Below are 17,327 nucleotides of genomic sequence, written 5' to 3' on the forward strand. Positions count from 1 at the left end.
ACGTATTATCTTCTCATTTTGTTCTTACACAATCAAGTGAAACCACCAAATTAAATCCTTGTATAAATAAAGGAGAAGTGTTTTATTATCGCGGTTAGATTCAAGCATTTGTGCCTGCTTGAAGTACGCTTGTTATTTTTTTACATATTTTTGGTATGCTTAAGTTGGGAAAGTCTCCATTTTAAAAGCTACACAACACCCTCACTTTCGTTGACCCACCGCAGCCGAAATCATCATTTACATCTGGAAATTATTAATAAATATGTACCAAAGTTGAAAGCTGGGCTAGTTTGTGTAGGCTAAACATAATATAGGTAAAACAGCGCAGAATTACAAAAATTAGAAGGAACAACAAAGAGTGAACAGCCACTGACTTGCAACTATATGTTTTATTACCGAATATATATATAAAAAAAAGTAAACACGTAAGGCAGCATTTTACAGATGCGCCAACATTTCTGCCTCATAACAAACGGCATCGGTCATCCACGTGCCGCGTGCTCGCAACCGTTCTTTTTTTTCTTTCATTGTTGAAAACAAAAACAACACCTGTTTTACAGACAGCGTCATGGACGGCTCGCTGATGCACTGCGCTCGCTTTGCGCTATGTAAAAAGTATCTAACACCTCGCTCGTAAGCTTGTCTTTGTGCCTATCTACAAGCGTGGTCTCTTCGAAGGACGGCTTGCACAAATAGCTCTTACAGTGCTCCGCCAAATGCCCTCCGACTGCGGTTCTCAGTGAGTAGCTGTAATCCCTGAACCTATCATTTAGGCACCTCTCCATTTGTCCAATACACACTTTACCGAACGAAAGGGAAACATTGTATACCACTCCGGAAACACAGCTCGCAATCGGCTTTGCTTGTTTTTATTGTACACTTGCTTTATGACACACTTGCCTTTCTACCTTGGCCCTTACCCTCGAACATATCTGGCTCAACTTCTGAGGGGTGGTGGGGGCATCAGTTTCACGTCGGGAATCCCCAAGGAGGGGGTCCTGTAGTTTTTGGACCTTTCCCTTTCCTTCGGTGGCAGTCTTATCTGCTGGGCGTACAGTCCTCGGTCAAAAAATGCCATCTTAGAATACAGGTCAGCCTACTTAAAGTTCATGAAAAGGGGCATTACGATTTTGTGCTTCGACGCGGCCCTAAACAAGTCCTGTGTCCAAACGTTGCACTAGACGATTTTGGCGCAGTTGATTAGGCTAAGATACGCTGAGTTTCCGCGTGCTGTGTTGCGTGATGCTGCCGGCACCCTTGTTAAAAAAGGTAAAATAATCCTCTCCCCCTAAAAAAGTGGTGGACGGGCCAAGGACTGTCGTCATTTCATACCGGCAAAATGTCTATCAAATTTTAAAAAAATAATAAGTTGGTACAACGTCCCTGTGGTGCTTTCCTCCCCTCAGAAGGGAATCCAGATATGTTCGAGGGTAAGGAACAACGTGAAGGGGCTGTCATAAAGCAAGTGTACAAAAAACAAGCAAAGCCGATTGTGAGCTGTGTTTTCGGAGTGGTATACAAGGTTCCCCTCTTGTGTTGTAAAGTGTATATTGGACAGATGGGGAGGTGCTTATATGATAAGCTCAGGGAGCACAACTATTCACTGAGAGCCACGGTCGGAGGGCGTTTGGCGGTGCACTCTAGGAGCTGTTCGTGCAAGCCGTCCTTCGAGGACACCACGCTTTTAGATAGGCAGAAAGACAAGGTGACGATGGAGCTGATAGAGGCTTTTTACATACCGGAAGGCGGGGTGCAGTGGATCAGCGAGCCATCGGTGACGCTATCTGTGAAAGAGATGTTGTTTTTGATTTTAACAATGAGATCAAAAGGGAGGGGGGGGGGGAGCACGTGTCACGTGAATGACCGGTGCCTTATGTGATGAGGCAGAAAGTTGGGAGCATGTGTAGATTGCTGCCTTACGTAATACCTTTTTATGTTTTCTGCAATAAAACCTTTAGTTGCGAAGCAGTTCCTGTCCCACCTTGGGTGACCCTTACTTCTAATCTTTGTCTTTCTGGGCTGTTTTATCGACATTATGTTAATAACTATGGTTTCGTGTTTTGTTGCACGCCAATCAACCATGAAAAGTAACCGCCGATCCGGCCTCTTATTTGTTAGTCCTGGAAAACCTAACATACCAGAATCGCACTGTTCTTGCATAAGAAACGCCCAGCTACATGCGAAAAAAGATTGTATCTTGGTTATATCTTGTGTTTACACAAAACTTCACCCAAACTAAATTGTCCTCGAGACTACATTGGTAATCATGTTTTATCTCATTTTTTTTTTTGTATTTTCGCCTACGGGTTATGTTTATCAAGTTTTCGGATTATGCGCATGCTCTCTAGATTTTGTTAAATGTCATTCCCGTTCTCTGGATTATACTATACAAACCCTGTTAAACAAAAATATTTTTGCTGCACCGAAACTTTAAAAAATTACTGAAAACAAGTGTCATAAACATACCAACACTTCGTATAAAAATCAACCCAGAAAGCACAGAACCTCACAAATCAGCGAGTACGGAATGTTGACTAACCTCCACGCACTGTTTTGATTTTGCAGCGCCTTTTCCTGAAGACATCGTATATCCAAAGTTGCTCGAGACAAGAGGAATAAACGGAACAAAATTATTGCACATTAAAGAGGGACTGACTCTTAGTTTGGAAAAACTATCTGTATTGGCAGACTCACTCGCTTTTACTGACAGTAATGACGGAGTTGCAACTGAAATAATCGTAAGTTTTTTCACGAAAGAAAAAATTGCATATTTGGCATTATGAACCTCGGATGCAGTTCATATCAAAGAGGTTTTATCTCACTACCAGAGTGCCTGGTCAATCAACAAACCTAATCACAATAGGGACCCTCGAAACGACGGTGTAACGGAACAAATCTCAGACGGGGCCTCTATGGGGGATGCACACTAACTAATGCTCGCATCAAAATATTTAACGCCATAAAACAGTCTTCACTGTGTTGCCGACGTTTTAACAAACAACATGTATATTGCACCGACATCCGCATTAATACTTCGACGACGCCGACTGATAAATTGTGCAATACTGGGAATTTTGAAACATATTTATATTGAATCGCCAAGCATTTTTTTAACAACCGTAAAATAAAACAGTCCGTAATTAACACGTTATTTTTTATTTTAAACGCAGTGTTGGACAACCCTTAATATTTATGTGCGTTGTCAGTTATACATATGTTTGCGCGCCCAGTTGAGGTCGAGTTTGCTGTTTCTGTTATGCATGCAAATCCAGCCAGATAGGAACGTTTAATTCATGAAGAGTTAAATAAAAAAAAATAAACTCATAAACGTGCAGATGACACAGATCTAAAACAATGATTTCTGTTTGTCACTGTAATCATTGTTACGATCTTATTATTTCTTTGATTATGCACCGACTCGCCGATTTTCACACCTTATCACAGTTTGTTTAAGAACTTTACAGAATTATATTTTTTACTACATGTACCACAGAAATTGCCAGTTCAGAATAGAGAGACATATTGGGCTGCAATAGGGACAGACATATAAAAAAAAGTTTTTCGAGTACCGGCAGAAATACGAAAACAGGGACAAGAATATATATTTCCAAGCACATTGCATCCCGTTAAAACTTTCTATCATTTGCTGTAGATGCTGAACACGTTGTTTACAATTTAAAAGTACGGGCAACTGATCCCCAGTTGTTTCCACCGTACCCATCTCTTGTTAAGCGTCGACCATATACAGCGATGAAAAACAACTCCTATGCATACTTGTACAGTTCTTTAACAGCTATAATGTTTGGCTTCTTTAACAATAATATTCTTGTAGTGCGATGCTCAATACTTAGTTTGAAATAAAGTTTCTGAAAAGTAGTCTGTATGTTAGCGTATCCTTGTAGCTTTCCTTTACAGTGTCGAAATATAATACTGGTGTGAAACCTTGATGACACTCGAGCATTGCTGTTTTAGTCATGAAGCTTGTGAAATGAAATTTTTATTTTTATGCTAAAACAAAAGAGAGTTTTGAAAAATGCGTAGCTCTTTGGTCTGTCTAAGTAAGGTCATGCAAGCGTGTACGGTTAAAATTTTATTTTTTTATAGTTTTAGTTGTTAATTTTCAATGTATGGAGAAACTGATATCACAAAGATCTCAAGAAAAAGAAATCAAGGCTGCGTCAAAGCGGCAACACCCTTTCGGCGTTCTGTAATTTTCTGCAAACTTTGACGTGTTGTCAAACTTTGCAGTATCTAAAGTATTAAAAGATCTACGATACGCAAATAAAAAAGGTCAACTATTTTATTGCGAAAGGTGTTCATTGTGCTAATACCCACAAATATTCTTACGTAGGATTGTAGAAACTACAAATCGCGCTTCAAAAATGCAGGATCCTTGTAATTCTGACTTTTTTTCTTTATACTTGTGACTAATAATACCGTTTTGCTTTTTTAAGATATGGCATTTGAACTTTCTCCTTATATAATACATATAATGGTCTATCATTTTTTAATGCTTTGGTGCTTTATTTTATAAAAATATTATTTACAGCGCTTCACACCTGTCTTATTGTAAACTTTACTCAACTTCAACGTGCAATAAACTTTTTGTTTTAATAAGCCGAAATGCTTTACACAATATCGCCTAGTTTTTAAGGTTTTTTTTATTGAAACAATGAATTATGTTTTTGTATAAAATATTGCGCTCATAATGGCAGATATTTGCCTGCTTTTACTGTTTTACTAATATTGGTGAGCTGTTCTCTCGTAACGTCTTTAAGCTTTACCGTTCACTTTTTTCATATATTTTTTATAAGTATATAACATCTAGCGATAAAGTGTTTCTCTAGTTTATAAATAAAACTAAAGATGGCGAATAAAACATGCCTAAAGATAAGAACTTCTGCAAATTCAACGTAATATTTAAAAAAAAAATTTAAAAAAAACAACGCGATGTCTTACCGTGAAAATGCATTGCATTATTTTGTCTCGTCTAAATTAGAATGCTTCAATATCTGCCATCATGATCAAATTTAGCGGAAACGCTGGACCGTGTAACACCGACTATTATCAGAGCAGTCTAGAAGCTCGGCGTGAAACTGTAGCGAGTGCGACATTAAAGGGGCGATGCAACAACTTTTGCACTTTGCGCAAATATCTCTTAAAACGAATCCCTGACGTTAAGACCAATGAAACACGCGTTCGTTTTTCACCCCACGCCCAACAGAAGTTCCAGAAAAAAAGAAAAACGAGCACCGTTCACCCCTTCAACTCGCAGCCAGAATAAGCGGCCACGTAATTTGGAGCCGATTATATGCCGCCAATGTTGATCATAGCCACGCGCTGGGGTTGGAAAAGCACAGGACACGTGCTGAGTTTTATACATTGTTATGGCTCGGCTATTGTCGTCGCTGCAGCGATTGGACACGGGCCATTACCCGAATGCATGTCGAGGCATCGATTGTCACAAGCCCAGATCGAATGCGTACGCAGTCTTCGCGTCCACTGTGTGAGCAACATTTGAATATTGTCACCGCCAAGTTCGATGACGCATTCCCGGGGATCGTACTGTTGCCATTGTACCCACAGCTCCGTCATCGAATTTCGCGAAGGAGCAAAAGGCGGCTTTGCAAAGAGAGACTAAACGAAAAGCTCCGCTTTCATCCTCTGAATTCCGCTGCGACGAAGACGCTCCTTGGTCAGTGCTGTTGTGTTCAAGTATTCTTGGGTCCCACTAGTGCCAGGAAGCTGGTGTAAAGCAAGAAATATTCCTACCCAATGTCGTTCACAGCCCCTTTAAGATAAGGCGGGTTCAAAGTTAAGCAAACCGGGTAACCATTCTCTGAACTTTCGCTATGCCTATTCGCGTCTCCAGCTCGACGCTCGCCCTCCCGCGGCGGAAACGGGAAGCGCTCTAGTGAGGGTCCCCCGATTCTCCTGCTCAGCGGGCACGGCGGAACTGCTAGCGATCATGGCTCGCGAAATGTCATTTCCTAATGCAAACAACACTCGCTCTTCACTGTCCTAACGCACTGCTGCAACCGGTATGGAATTGTACCTTGCTAGAGAGTTTTAGTATTGTGCATAAAATGCGCATAGAAGCAAATGCAAACGGGGTGCGTTTGCGTTAGAGTTGCGTGCTCCACGTTGTGCGTGCGCCTCATCGCCATGCGCCATCCAAGACCGCAATTTTGGGCTCCGCGCACGCGCAGTGTGGAACACGCAAAGCTAACGCAAACACACAGCGCTTGCGTTCGCTCGTATACGCAATACTAACACTCACTGCAAACGTGCTGCAGTAAGCAGACGTGCAAGCAAGTGGGCGTTCCTTCGAACTGGAAAGGACGAGAGAGGCAAAACGGCGGTGCGTAAAAATAAAAGTAACTAAATGTTATGAAAAAAATATTAATTAAAAAGATTGTTTTTATTTTTTTTATTTTTAGGCACTTGGTTTCGAAGGATATTAGCGGTGATTCTGGACATTTTGCCTATTGTCAAAAGTCGCGACTTTGATGTCAAAATATACCTTATTTTGCATGGATTTCTCACATTATCTGTTTTGTTTTTATTGATTTTAGACTTTTTTTTTCATTTTATTACTTGGTACTTCAAAATTCTGCAATTGGCACCAGTGATGATAATTAGCACACTTTTGATTGTCATATTTGTTCATGAGTTTGAAATTAGATCATAAGCAACAAATTATAGTAAAGCTTGAAAAATTACGTATTGAAATATCTGTATTTTAATACTATTATTATTAATACAAATCGCGGCAATGTATACGCCCAATTAACTTCAAGATCACGAAAATACGCCATATCTAACCATAATTGTCTTTCCAGAAAGGAATAATTTTGTTCTCTTTTTAGCGTATGAAAAACCCTGACATCGTTATCAGAAAAGAGAAAGAGTCAAACACAGGATGTAATATAAAGTCCTGTGCGTCACGCGTGGCTATGAAGAACACACACACACACACTTCGGCTCTCTGACTCGGACTCCCTTTTTTGGGTTGTTGCAGTGAGAACAGCTTTTATTAATTTATACGCTTTGTGGACGCATTGTAAAAACTGGGACTATTTTCTTATTCTTTTGCTGGGAATAAGGTTAAACCAATTAATCATCTAAATACCACAAACCCCATTGAAAGGCTCGCAGTTCATTATTTCTCATCACAATTATCTGAGCGAAAAAAGGCAACGAGAACGCACAACTATCAGCACTGATTTTGCAACAACTACCACAACTATAAATATCAGCCTGGATCAAACATGCATGTCATGAAATAACGTTTCCGCGAACAACTTCTCTAACTAAATAATAACGATGTGAGATACATCTTGAGTTATGAAAGAATCAGAAATTAAGACCTATATTGAGAAACTAAATCCAAAGATGGAGGTTAGTTTCGGTTTCGCTTTAGAATTATCTTGCGCATCTTTGCGTAAATATTACGCTAAACACCGTTTTCGTTTTCAGGGTAAAGATGTGACCTGCGCTCGCAACACCCTAGCTTCCTCGTATTACCAGAGATAATTTGCGCCGCTCAGTAAAGCCAGCACACTAGACAGGCTCAACAGCCGGCACGCATCTCTGACCCTCATTATAACCGCCATTTTGAAAAATGAGTGGGGCCACATTTAGTTAGTTGCAGTCGCGAATAGATCGAGACGCGCGTACCTAAACCGGCCTATTACAGAGTCACGAGATGTGAACTCCGCGCATGCGTAATTTGTAATTCACACGAGCGAGGCGCGTGCAGTTCAGAGCGACTTATCGCTTTTACCCGTTGTTGACGAAGGCGATAATGTGTTTGGCAGCAAAAGTAAAGCAGCGGACCCCGAATTCGCCGCGGCTGGCGCAATGGAGCCTAATTTAAGGGAAACGCGGGAGATGGCGGCTCCGATACCTGAACGAAATCTGAAGTCGTAGCGTGCAGCACTGGTCGCCGTATGGCGCTGTCGAGCGCGGCGGCCGTCTGAAGAGCGCAGATACAAACACATCTGTGAGGTGCGAAGGGCGCACTGTCAGCCCCGAAATATTAGCCTACCGCGTACGTCGGGTCTAATTGCACACACTTCCTCTCTTGCTAGAATAAAACATCACAAAAAATATAGTAAATTGTCCTGCTAGCTTGAACCTTCGCAATGATTGCACTATCATCATAACTGTAAAATGCAGGCTGCTCACCATTGTTGACGTTAGACTGGCGGTTGCTGATAAAACCTGTTTGATCTACCGACGTCAAACTCCCGGTTAGCTCAGTTGGTAGAGCGCTGTACTGGAAATGGAGAGGTCCCTGGCTCGATATCAGGAGTAGGCGGAATTTTTCGGTCGCGCACCAGTCACCTAGCTCTGTTTGGAGAAATGTGTTTGGTCCGTTTCTCCCTTCTCCCGGGATTTTTATTGTCATTCTTGTTAGCGAAAGTGCATCTTTGTAACAATCGCGTTATAATCATAACCTTAAAATGCAGACCGTTCGTCCTTCTTTGTATTGACTGGGTGCTGTAGATAAAACCCGTTTGCTCTACTGACACTTAAGTCCTGGTTAGCTCAGTTGGTAGAGCGCTCCACAGGTAATGATAGGTCTCGGGTTCGATACCAGGACCAGCCTAATTTGTTTTGGTCGCGCACCAGTCACCTCGATTTGTTTGGAGATTTGTGTGGCCCTTTGTCCCCTTTTTTCCCTTCTGCCCCTTAGCGAAAGCTAATACGTTTGAAATATACCACATTCTAACTTGAGTGTATTTGAAATAAAGTTCATAATTGTAAGTACACGAAAAATAGACCGAAAATATAAACTTCTTTTTTTTACTTAGTACTCAAATATACTTCTAAAAATCATTTTAAAATACCTTTACTTAAACTGCATTTGAAGTTCCTTTCATGTGTTTTGAAATATGTAAATACTAAATTAATAGGCACAAAATACCTTTCACATATATTTCTTAAAATATTTATTTAATTCATGCAAAATATACTCCAACCCTAAAAAAATAGAGCAATCAAAAATACGTGCAGAATACTCTTAAAATACCTGAAAATCGTAAATACTGTTGTGTTATACTCTAAGTACCTTTTGACTGCAGTATTTTGGTAGCTTGACTTAAACTCCCAAAATATTGAAAAGCTCCCCTTCTAGAAGTTCACTTCAAGCAGATATGGAGTACACTGAAGCGCCTAAATACAACATTTGATTAGTTTGTCAACTGAATTGCGAAGCATCGCACTGATAAATCAGCCCAGTTTATGTTATTGTTTCCTTTTTTTCTATCAAGAAGACACCTGATCAGTTCCTTGCACACCAATCACAAACGGGGTTCGGGAACTACAACCACAACATTTGCTGATGCTGGAAAGCTTCAGCAGGTGCTGTGTACAGATACGTTTGGCGTGGTTTTATTAGCACAATGTTAGTTCATTTAACGTGTATACTCACCACTGTACGTGATGTGAATAGTGACTTTAATATAGTGACATTAACTACCATATTATATAGTCAACTACTAAAATTGAAAGGCAAAACAACTACTGTAAAATATTTATTTTTCGCGGACTCAGTATTTCGCGATTTAGGTCAAAGTTGGAGTTTTGGAATAATTCGCAAATTCTAATTTTCGCGACACGCTGGGATCGCAATATAGATTTTAATGTTTTTGCATTTTGCCGGAATTGTTCACGGGTCCTATTTTTTGGAATTGTAGGCGATTCGCGAACCTTGCGAGAATTAGGTCCTTACGAAAATAAAGTCGCTTACAGTATTTTAAAGTGAAGATACTGCCTTCATTCGCTTCGTCCTGAGTGGTGCTACGTAGAGAAGCAATACCATGTACTTTATGAGCCGCTTGTGTGGGTATTGTTTTAAGGATTGCGCCGAATTGTTATTAGTTGTTCCAATGCCTTTTACTAAGAGATATTGTCCACGAACTTCAAAACACTGTTTACCCTTTGACAGACTCCCGAGGAGAAGATCGAATACTTGGAAACTTAATAAGCGCAGAGGTGGTCACCTAAAAAATTATTACCTTCAATATGTAGGCTATATAAGGCTCTAGAGCAGTCAACGGGACTGTGAAGGAGCTGTTCAGTGCGTCATTGTGTTTGTGTTCGTTTCTAATGTAGCTTTGTGAGATTTATTTAGTAGTGCCTTCAAATACCACAGGGACAGCATTTGCTGACAAATCGAAAATAAAAAAAAATTGTGTAACCGGTTTTTAATGCACAAATGGCATCTTGAGTGTGAAGGGATAATATTTTTGGTATATCTAAAATATTTTTTTATTCGTATTTATCATGTATTTTGAGTACCTTACGCGCGTATTTCGAATGCGGCCAAAATAATACAGAATAAATACAAAATGAATATTCGTACTAAATATATTTCAACTTCGTTTGAAGTACGGCCTTTTTTTGCTAAGGGGCAGCGATTATTATTGTCATTCTTTTCCAACTCGCTTGCTCCTTTGCATTATGTTTGTATTACTATTATAGAATAATGAAGTGTTAGCGGTATGCCAAAGGTTACCGAAGTTACGTCTCATGTCCCGCCATCATTCCGCTCATAAAATAGATAAAGTAGAAGAGAGGGGGTTAATGTAAAAGCTTCAGCATTCCGTGCGTAGTTAAGGGGAAGATGGAGCACTTCTGAATTTGATAAAAAACACTTCAATTGTTTTTATTTTGACTTTAGAATAATACATAATAACGGAAGAGTAGTGTATTATGATACACATGGAACAGGAAGTAAATAAATTCTGGTCACGTACATGGATGTAAACAAATTCAGACCACGTACGCGGCACGCGCCTTTGTTCCATCCCGTATCATCCCCCCACGTGACCATGACGTCACGTTCCCACGCGCCATTCCCACGCCCTCTCCCATAGCCCGGTCCTTGGACACCAGATTTCGGGAGCTGCCAATCATTCGGCAGAGTCACATGATGATGACGTCAGAGGTCGGGTGGCCCCCTTACATGACGTCAGAAGACGGGTGGTCCTCGGGCCCCAAATTACGGGACCTGTCATTCAATCGGTAGTCACGTGATGATGACGTCAGAGGTTAGGACGACACTCGGCATCACCCTCCCACGTGACGTCCCATTCCCACAGCCCCCACCCATGGCTCCGTCCTCGGCCCCTGTGTATAAATGAGTCTGTTCCCAGGGGGTACGAATTAACTTGAGGGGGTGACGTCACATGATGATGTCATAACGTGGGACGGTCACATGACGAAGGACATGTGACATTTTGAATCGCCGCGCGGTAAATACTAAATGCATTTTATTCGCTAAAAAAGCTTAGAAATAATGGAAATAAAAAAGCTCTGCGGCGGCTGGAATCGACCTCGCTACCTTGACCACACTAGCCCGACGCCCTACCCCCTGCGCTATAAGCACATTGCTTCCCAGTGGGCTTAACTGGTCTTAGTTGTCAGTGTGTGCAAATCAGATCACGTGCTTTCCTGCTGCTTGGATTTTGTAACTGAATTGCTGAGTCATTCCCCGGAGGGCGCTACAGGAAAATGTGATGACGGAAGAGTTCAGGATTGTTGAGTCATCTGCCAGGAGGGAAAATGCACTGTCACGATGACGCCACAGATATGTCGTCCGTCCCCGTGGCCTTAGTGACGCGAAATGCATTGTCGCATGGTTTCCCTGTGGAGCATGTGACAAGCGTCACGTGACAATTGAATCGCTGCGCGGTAATGTCTTACCAAAAAATTCTTTGTCCTAGCTGGATTGGAACTCCGAGAGTCGGAATTGAAGCACGAGTTCTGCATGCTAAGTGAAGATCGCATCTCATATTCTCGATTTCGCTCGTGCACAGTTTAAATCCGGGCTTTAGGCATATGAGTTGACACCTCGGTTCATAGATGGCGCACGTCTTTTTTGCTAAGCGTCTTTGTTGTTAGGGCATGAGCGACATCTTGCAGCGTGGGTCTGACCTTGCGCCATCTCTTGCTGAAGAGTTAAATTGTGCGTGCTCCTAAGGTGTGTCCATCCGTATTTTCGCGCGTGCTCAATGCGTCTGACTTGCCGAATGCGTTTGTAGATGGCGCGCAGCTGAATCCCTTGGGTGGCGTGAACTTTTACCATTATCTCTCGATAATGTTAGCGGCAGCTTTGTAGATGTCGACAACTCTCGCGCTCATGTCATCTCTCGCTAATTTTAGCTGTCTGCTGTACCGAGCAATGTGAGAAATGAACCGGAGCATGGTCGCATCCATACGGACCAAAGACGATACAGATATGGTGTTTCACTTTTTTATTTATATTCGCTCTAAAAAAAAAGTTAAAGCCGCTTACAACTCCCTGTAACCCCGAATTAGAGCGCAGCTCTTGAGGAGGAGGAGGGAAGGGTACTGGGGGGGGGTTTAACTAACCAGGGGGGGTCACGTGACCCCCCAATGCTGATGATGTCATCACTGCCGTCACTGATAACGTCCTTAGTGACGATGACGATGCGGATACCGATGACGTCATTAGTGACGTCACTGATGACTTCACCAGTGATGATGACGATGCGAATGTCGGTGATGTCATCAGTGACGTCACTGATGACGTCATCAGTGATGATGACGATGCGGATGCCGGTGACGACATCAGTGACGTCACTGATGACGTCATCAGTGATGATGACGATGACGATGCGAATGTCGGTAACGTCATCAGTGATGATGACGATGACGATGCGGATGCCGGTGACGTCATCAGTGATGATGACGATGACGATGTGGATGCCGGTGACATCATCAGTGACGTCACTAATGAGGTTATCAGTGATGATGACGATGACGATGTGGATGCCGGTGACGTCATCAGTGACGATGACGTCATCGGGGGTCACGCGACATCGGCGGGGGTCACGTGACCTCGGGGGGTCACGTGACCTCAGGGGAGTCACGTGACTTCGGGGGTCACGTGACCCCCCGAGGTCACGTGACCCCCTCCTCGCCGTCGACGTAACCGCGCGGTGCATTATGGGACATTTCCCATAATGCACCGCGCGGTTACGCCGACGGCGACGGCGACGCCGCTCAAGCCGGAAACGGGCCCCTAAGAGCTGCGCTCTAAAATTAAAAAAAACACGCACACATATAAATACAAATACGGCTTTTAAATTTACTCTACGCGACAAAGAAACACTTTACACAAAAATGTACATCACAAGCAGTATCAAAACACATCCGAGACAAAAAAATTAATAAATTGTGGAATAACAGAGCAACGCGCGCGTTGCAATCCAAAAAAATGTTTACAAGGTCAGGGTGTGAGATGAGAAGGGACATAAGATCCGGCTTCCGTACACTAGCGGATTATACAAAAACGGACACAAGAAGTTTCAAGACACACCGGTAGTCCAAAATATTTTCCAGGCGTGTGATTGGGGGGGAGGGGGGGGTGAGGCAGATCGCTCGCTTCCGGAAATGCTCTTGTGACTAAAAGGGAACGTCGTAATCCCGTGGCTACAAATGTATCGCTTGTTGTCGAACGGATTCAGAGCAATCATTTCGACCGCGATGCTTTTGTTCTCATTACGTTTTCGAGCACTCAAATGCTGCGTCACTCTGTGCAGAGTTTTCGTCTCTAGAGCGTGCTTGTACCGCTCGTAGGTGAACTTGCGAGACTCAGATTTCTTTACTCCCTTGGCTCTTACGCAACATGTGTTGCTGCTTGTTTTGAAGCTATATAGCGTTGCTTTAAAGGCGGGCGCCCAAAATTTTCTTCAGCGTGGCAGAAATTCCCCCTCTTTTCTTTTTTTCCTCCTCCCCTTTCCTCCTCCATTTCCTCCTCGCTTTTCACGGCCTTGTCGCACTAGTGCTAATGGGCTTACCGGCCCCCTGACAAAATCTCTGTAACCCTTCAAGGTTCTCTGCTTCAATCCCAAACACCAGGGATTAGTTAGGCAGGCTGAATATGAGCTCGGAAGGGTTCGGGCTGGCTCGCTTTTCTTTTTTTTGCTCTTTTTTGCAGTTCTAAAAAACACTCAGATAGTCAACACCAACTAGCCCAGCAACGAGTTCTTTTACATTCGGATACTTCCGCATGCGGCCACACACGCTACAGCACCGCATATTTATCTCGAGTGAACGGAACTTGAACATCATAGCAGAAGGAAAGAAGATGGGTACTTTTATCTGAACTTTGAGCTCTACCAAGAGAGTTGAAAATTGGTCGTTCTAACAGCGGCACTCTGAAGAGTGATTGTATCACTATTGTGTTTTCTTTTTTTTTTTGTTTTTTGTACAAACTAATAATCATGAGTAATTACAAGTCAAATATATTGCAGTCAGAAGGACACAGTCTGACCATTTCTGGGGCATAATATATAGGTTCGTACTACAGGTGTTTTCTAGAGTGACGGCCGCCTCGTTCAAGCTACTAAGAAGAGTAAAAACAAACTTCCATAAAAACTGAAATGGTTTATGGTATATTTCATCTATCTTCAGCCTTTGAAAAAAATTTCTTCGTGGCCAAACGTGCATTTAGTTTCTGTCAACAAATGTAACTGAAAACTTGACACCCGACAAATATCTTGCGTATCAGCAAAGAGAACCGGAAACACGGAGTTTGAACCGCAAAATCACAATTTTCTTCGCGTAAAATAGTGCAACTAGCAATAGTAGCATATTATGCCATTTATTAAAAGACAGCAGGTATTACGAAGTTTTCATTCTCTTCTGTTCGCATTTGTTCGCTGATGAAGAAATGGAATTCCCAGATAGCCTCTGCAGCCCTTACATACTTGTTTGGGGCTTTGTCAGGGTGGGCGAAGGCCATCTCCAAAAAAAAACCAGGAGTTCGGAAGGTATGCTAGCGCAAGTTTTGGGGCTGCTTGGCTAATTTAGGCGTCTGGCGTTCCCCGCCTACTTAGAAAGGAAGCGGAACAGCCGTCAGGTCAACGTCGTCACCAAGCAGGAAATCATGCCGAAATGCGTCCTTGAACACGTGCGAGATCTTTACCCGAACCCAGCCGGGATTCGCCACAATTCATCTACGAAAAAAACTAAAAAGGGGTAGGCTTACACGATTTGACAGTTTTTGAATACATTCATGCGGACTAACTATCAACAAGTACGGAAAGAAATGCAGTAGAAATGCAGAGCTCTATTGTGTTCCTTATGTCCATACTTGTCTTTCGCGCAGTACGCCAATTAAAATGAATTCTGCAATATCTGTAGATTATGCCTGGTTATGTTGTCTTTAAAAGAAAAGTAATCAAGCAAGTTCGGTATCGTGCCACCATTTGTGCATATACAATTTTATGTGGAATTCAAAGTCAAAACAGTACTTCCGCGGGAAATAATGCATCCGTCGTTCTTCGTCTTCCAGAAGCTATGAACTACCGATCTTGGCTACAGGACTTTTGGGTCCACAAAATATCCTGCTCAGTTGAAAATTCGCATTTTCTACCAAAAGTACTGGAAATTATTTATTTTTCAAACAGGTCGGGTGGTGATGCCTGTTTGAGTGTAGGACCGTTGACTGGGCACTGGTTCGCGCCAAGCAGTGCTTCCTTTCATGCTGCCCGCGACGAGTGTTGAAATTTGAATATAGCAGAAATAAAATCAACTGACACCCTTAGAATTATTTTAAACTTGCGCTTTCTTCAGGCATTAAGATTTTGATCGTACCTTTTATTCATTGTCGTCTTCGATGAGGGAACAACTTGCCGAGGAGGCCGCGCTGTCCACGTACGCGGCTTGACAGATAAGGTCGCAAATGCTTTTCACGAATCTTTAAATACGAAGCATAAAAATGAAAGACGCAGCCACTTTACGCCAATGAAACCAACTTTATGTTTTTGGCAGATGTCTTGCGAGAGTTGCAGTATTTTAATTATGCCTAATAAATTAAATGTTTAGGACTAAGTACCAAACTTTTTTAGATGCATTAAGAACCAAAATGTCATTTGGAAAGTTCTAGAGCTGCCTGAGAAACACACGATTAGCTGTTTGCAACGTGATACGGCTCGCTTGGCTTCCTTCTGACTAGTAATAAAGCTTATGAAACATGACAAAATACCCCGTAATATAGCGCCCGCCCCATCATAAACTCAATTTCGAATGTCCCGGTATTTGTTTTCATAGGCCGGAAAAAGAAAGAGATGCATGCTTTATTTATATCAGAAAAGAACTGCCCTCTGTTATATATACAACGTTTATTGTTTTCTTTTTTTTCACCTACTAGATATTACAAAAAACGTGGAAATTAACGTTTTGTCGATGTGAGCTATGCGGCCAGGCGAAGATTGGGTTCGAGAAAGAACGCAACAAAAACTGACTGATTACCTAACATTTGTTAATCAACTTTTGATTATAAAAGAAAACGGGATAGTTGATTTATAAAGTTGTTGGGCGTAATCGAAAGCCACCAAATTGTGCAGTGAAAATTAGCGCCATCGCGGTTTGTGTAGGTAAGTTATACGGTCAGGCGAGGATAAGGTTCAATAACGTTTGCAACTAAAACCGACCGATTGCCTAAAGTTCGCTAATTAACCTTTTAATTAGAAAAGAAAACGGCATCTTGTATTTAGAAAGTTGTTGGCCATAATCGTAAGCCACCAAACCGTCCATTCTTAAAAAGATGTAATGCGAGTACACAATTATACGGCGTCCTCCTAATTTGGGCGCGAAAATATAGTTCTGATTTTATGTGGGCTCCATCTCCGCGTGGCACAGCCTAACGCCATGAAGCCAAAGTGACAAATCATGCGCATCGCTGTGAAAACGCCACTGTAGAAGGGGCGAGGAGTGCGCTGGCCGAAAAGATTGCGGTAACACGATTCGCGTCCAAATTAGGCTTTTTAGGACACCGTCAGCCCCTTCACGTCCACTACATCTCTTTAAAAATGAATGATTTAGTGTTTTTGATGACTACAGATAAGGCGAAAACCGCAATTGCGTAACTCTGACGTCTTTTTTAGAAAAATGTCTAGTTGTTAAAAAAATCGCCCTGTATAAGCACGATTGTAAGGCAGTTCTTTACGTCAGGCGACATCATTACGGCATGGAAGGAGACGTTGACCACAGATCATCATACGCTGTGTATGATCTGTGGTCACTGTTGTTGTTTTTTCGTACGAGAATGAGCAAACATTTGATACCAAATAAAATAGATTTAGCATTCACCAAATTCGGCTTGTTTACTTGATTCAAATCGATATTTGATTTGATTACACTTATTTTGTACCCCCGCACGCCTACTTTATTCCCTAATGAGTTACAAATGATAATTACATTGTTTTTTTGTGTTTTTTTTTTGTCGTGCGAGGTCATTACAATTTATTATTAACAATCGGAGCTATGCGATTACGCGGAGGAGG

General features: G+C 42.0%; 1 protein-coding gene across 1 annotated transcript in view; it reads left to right on the plus strand.

Annotated features, from left to right (window-relative positions):
- LOC120839938 overlaps nt 1–17,327 on the plus strand; it is a gene marked incomplete at its 3' end in the record, with an annotated part of 208,837 nt that overhangs the window by 18,279 nt on the left and 173,231 nt on the right. Inside the window, exon 2 of the mRNA XM_042287971.1 lies at nt 2,566–2,738. Within this exon, the coding sequence (XP_042143905.1) occupies nt 2,566–2,738 (173 nt within the window). The remainder of the gene's footprint in view (nt 1–2,565; nt 2,739–17,327) is intronic.

Source organism: Ixodes scapularis, unplaced genomic scaffold (assembly GCF_016920785.2).
Source record: "Ixodes scapularis isolate PalLabHiFi unplaced genomic scaffold, ASM1692078v2 ptg000712l_1__unscaffolded, whole genome shotgun sequence".
NCBI classification, from domain to species: domain Eukaryota; kingdom Metazoa; phylum Arthropoda; class Arachnida; order Ixodida; family Ixodidae; genus Ixodes; species Ixodes scapularis.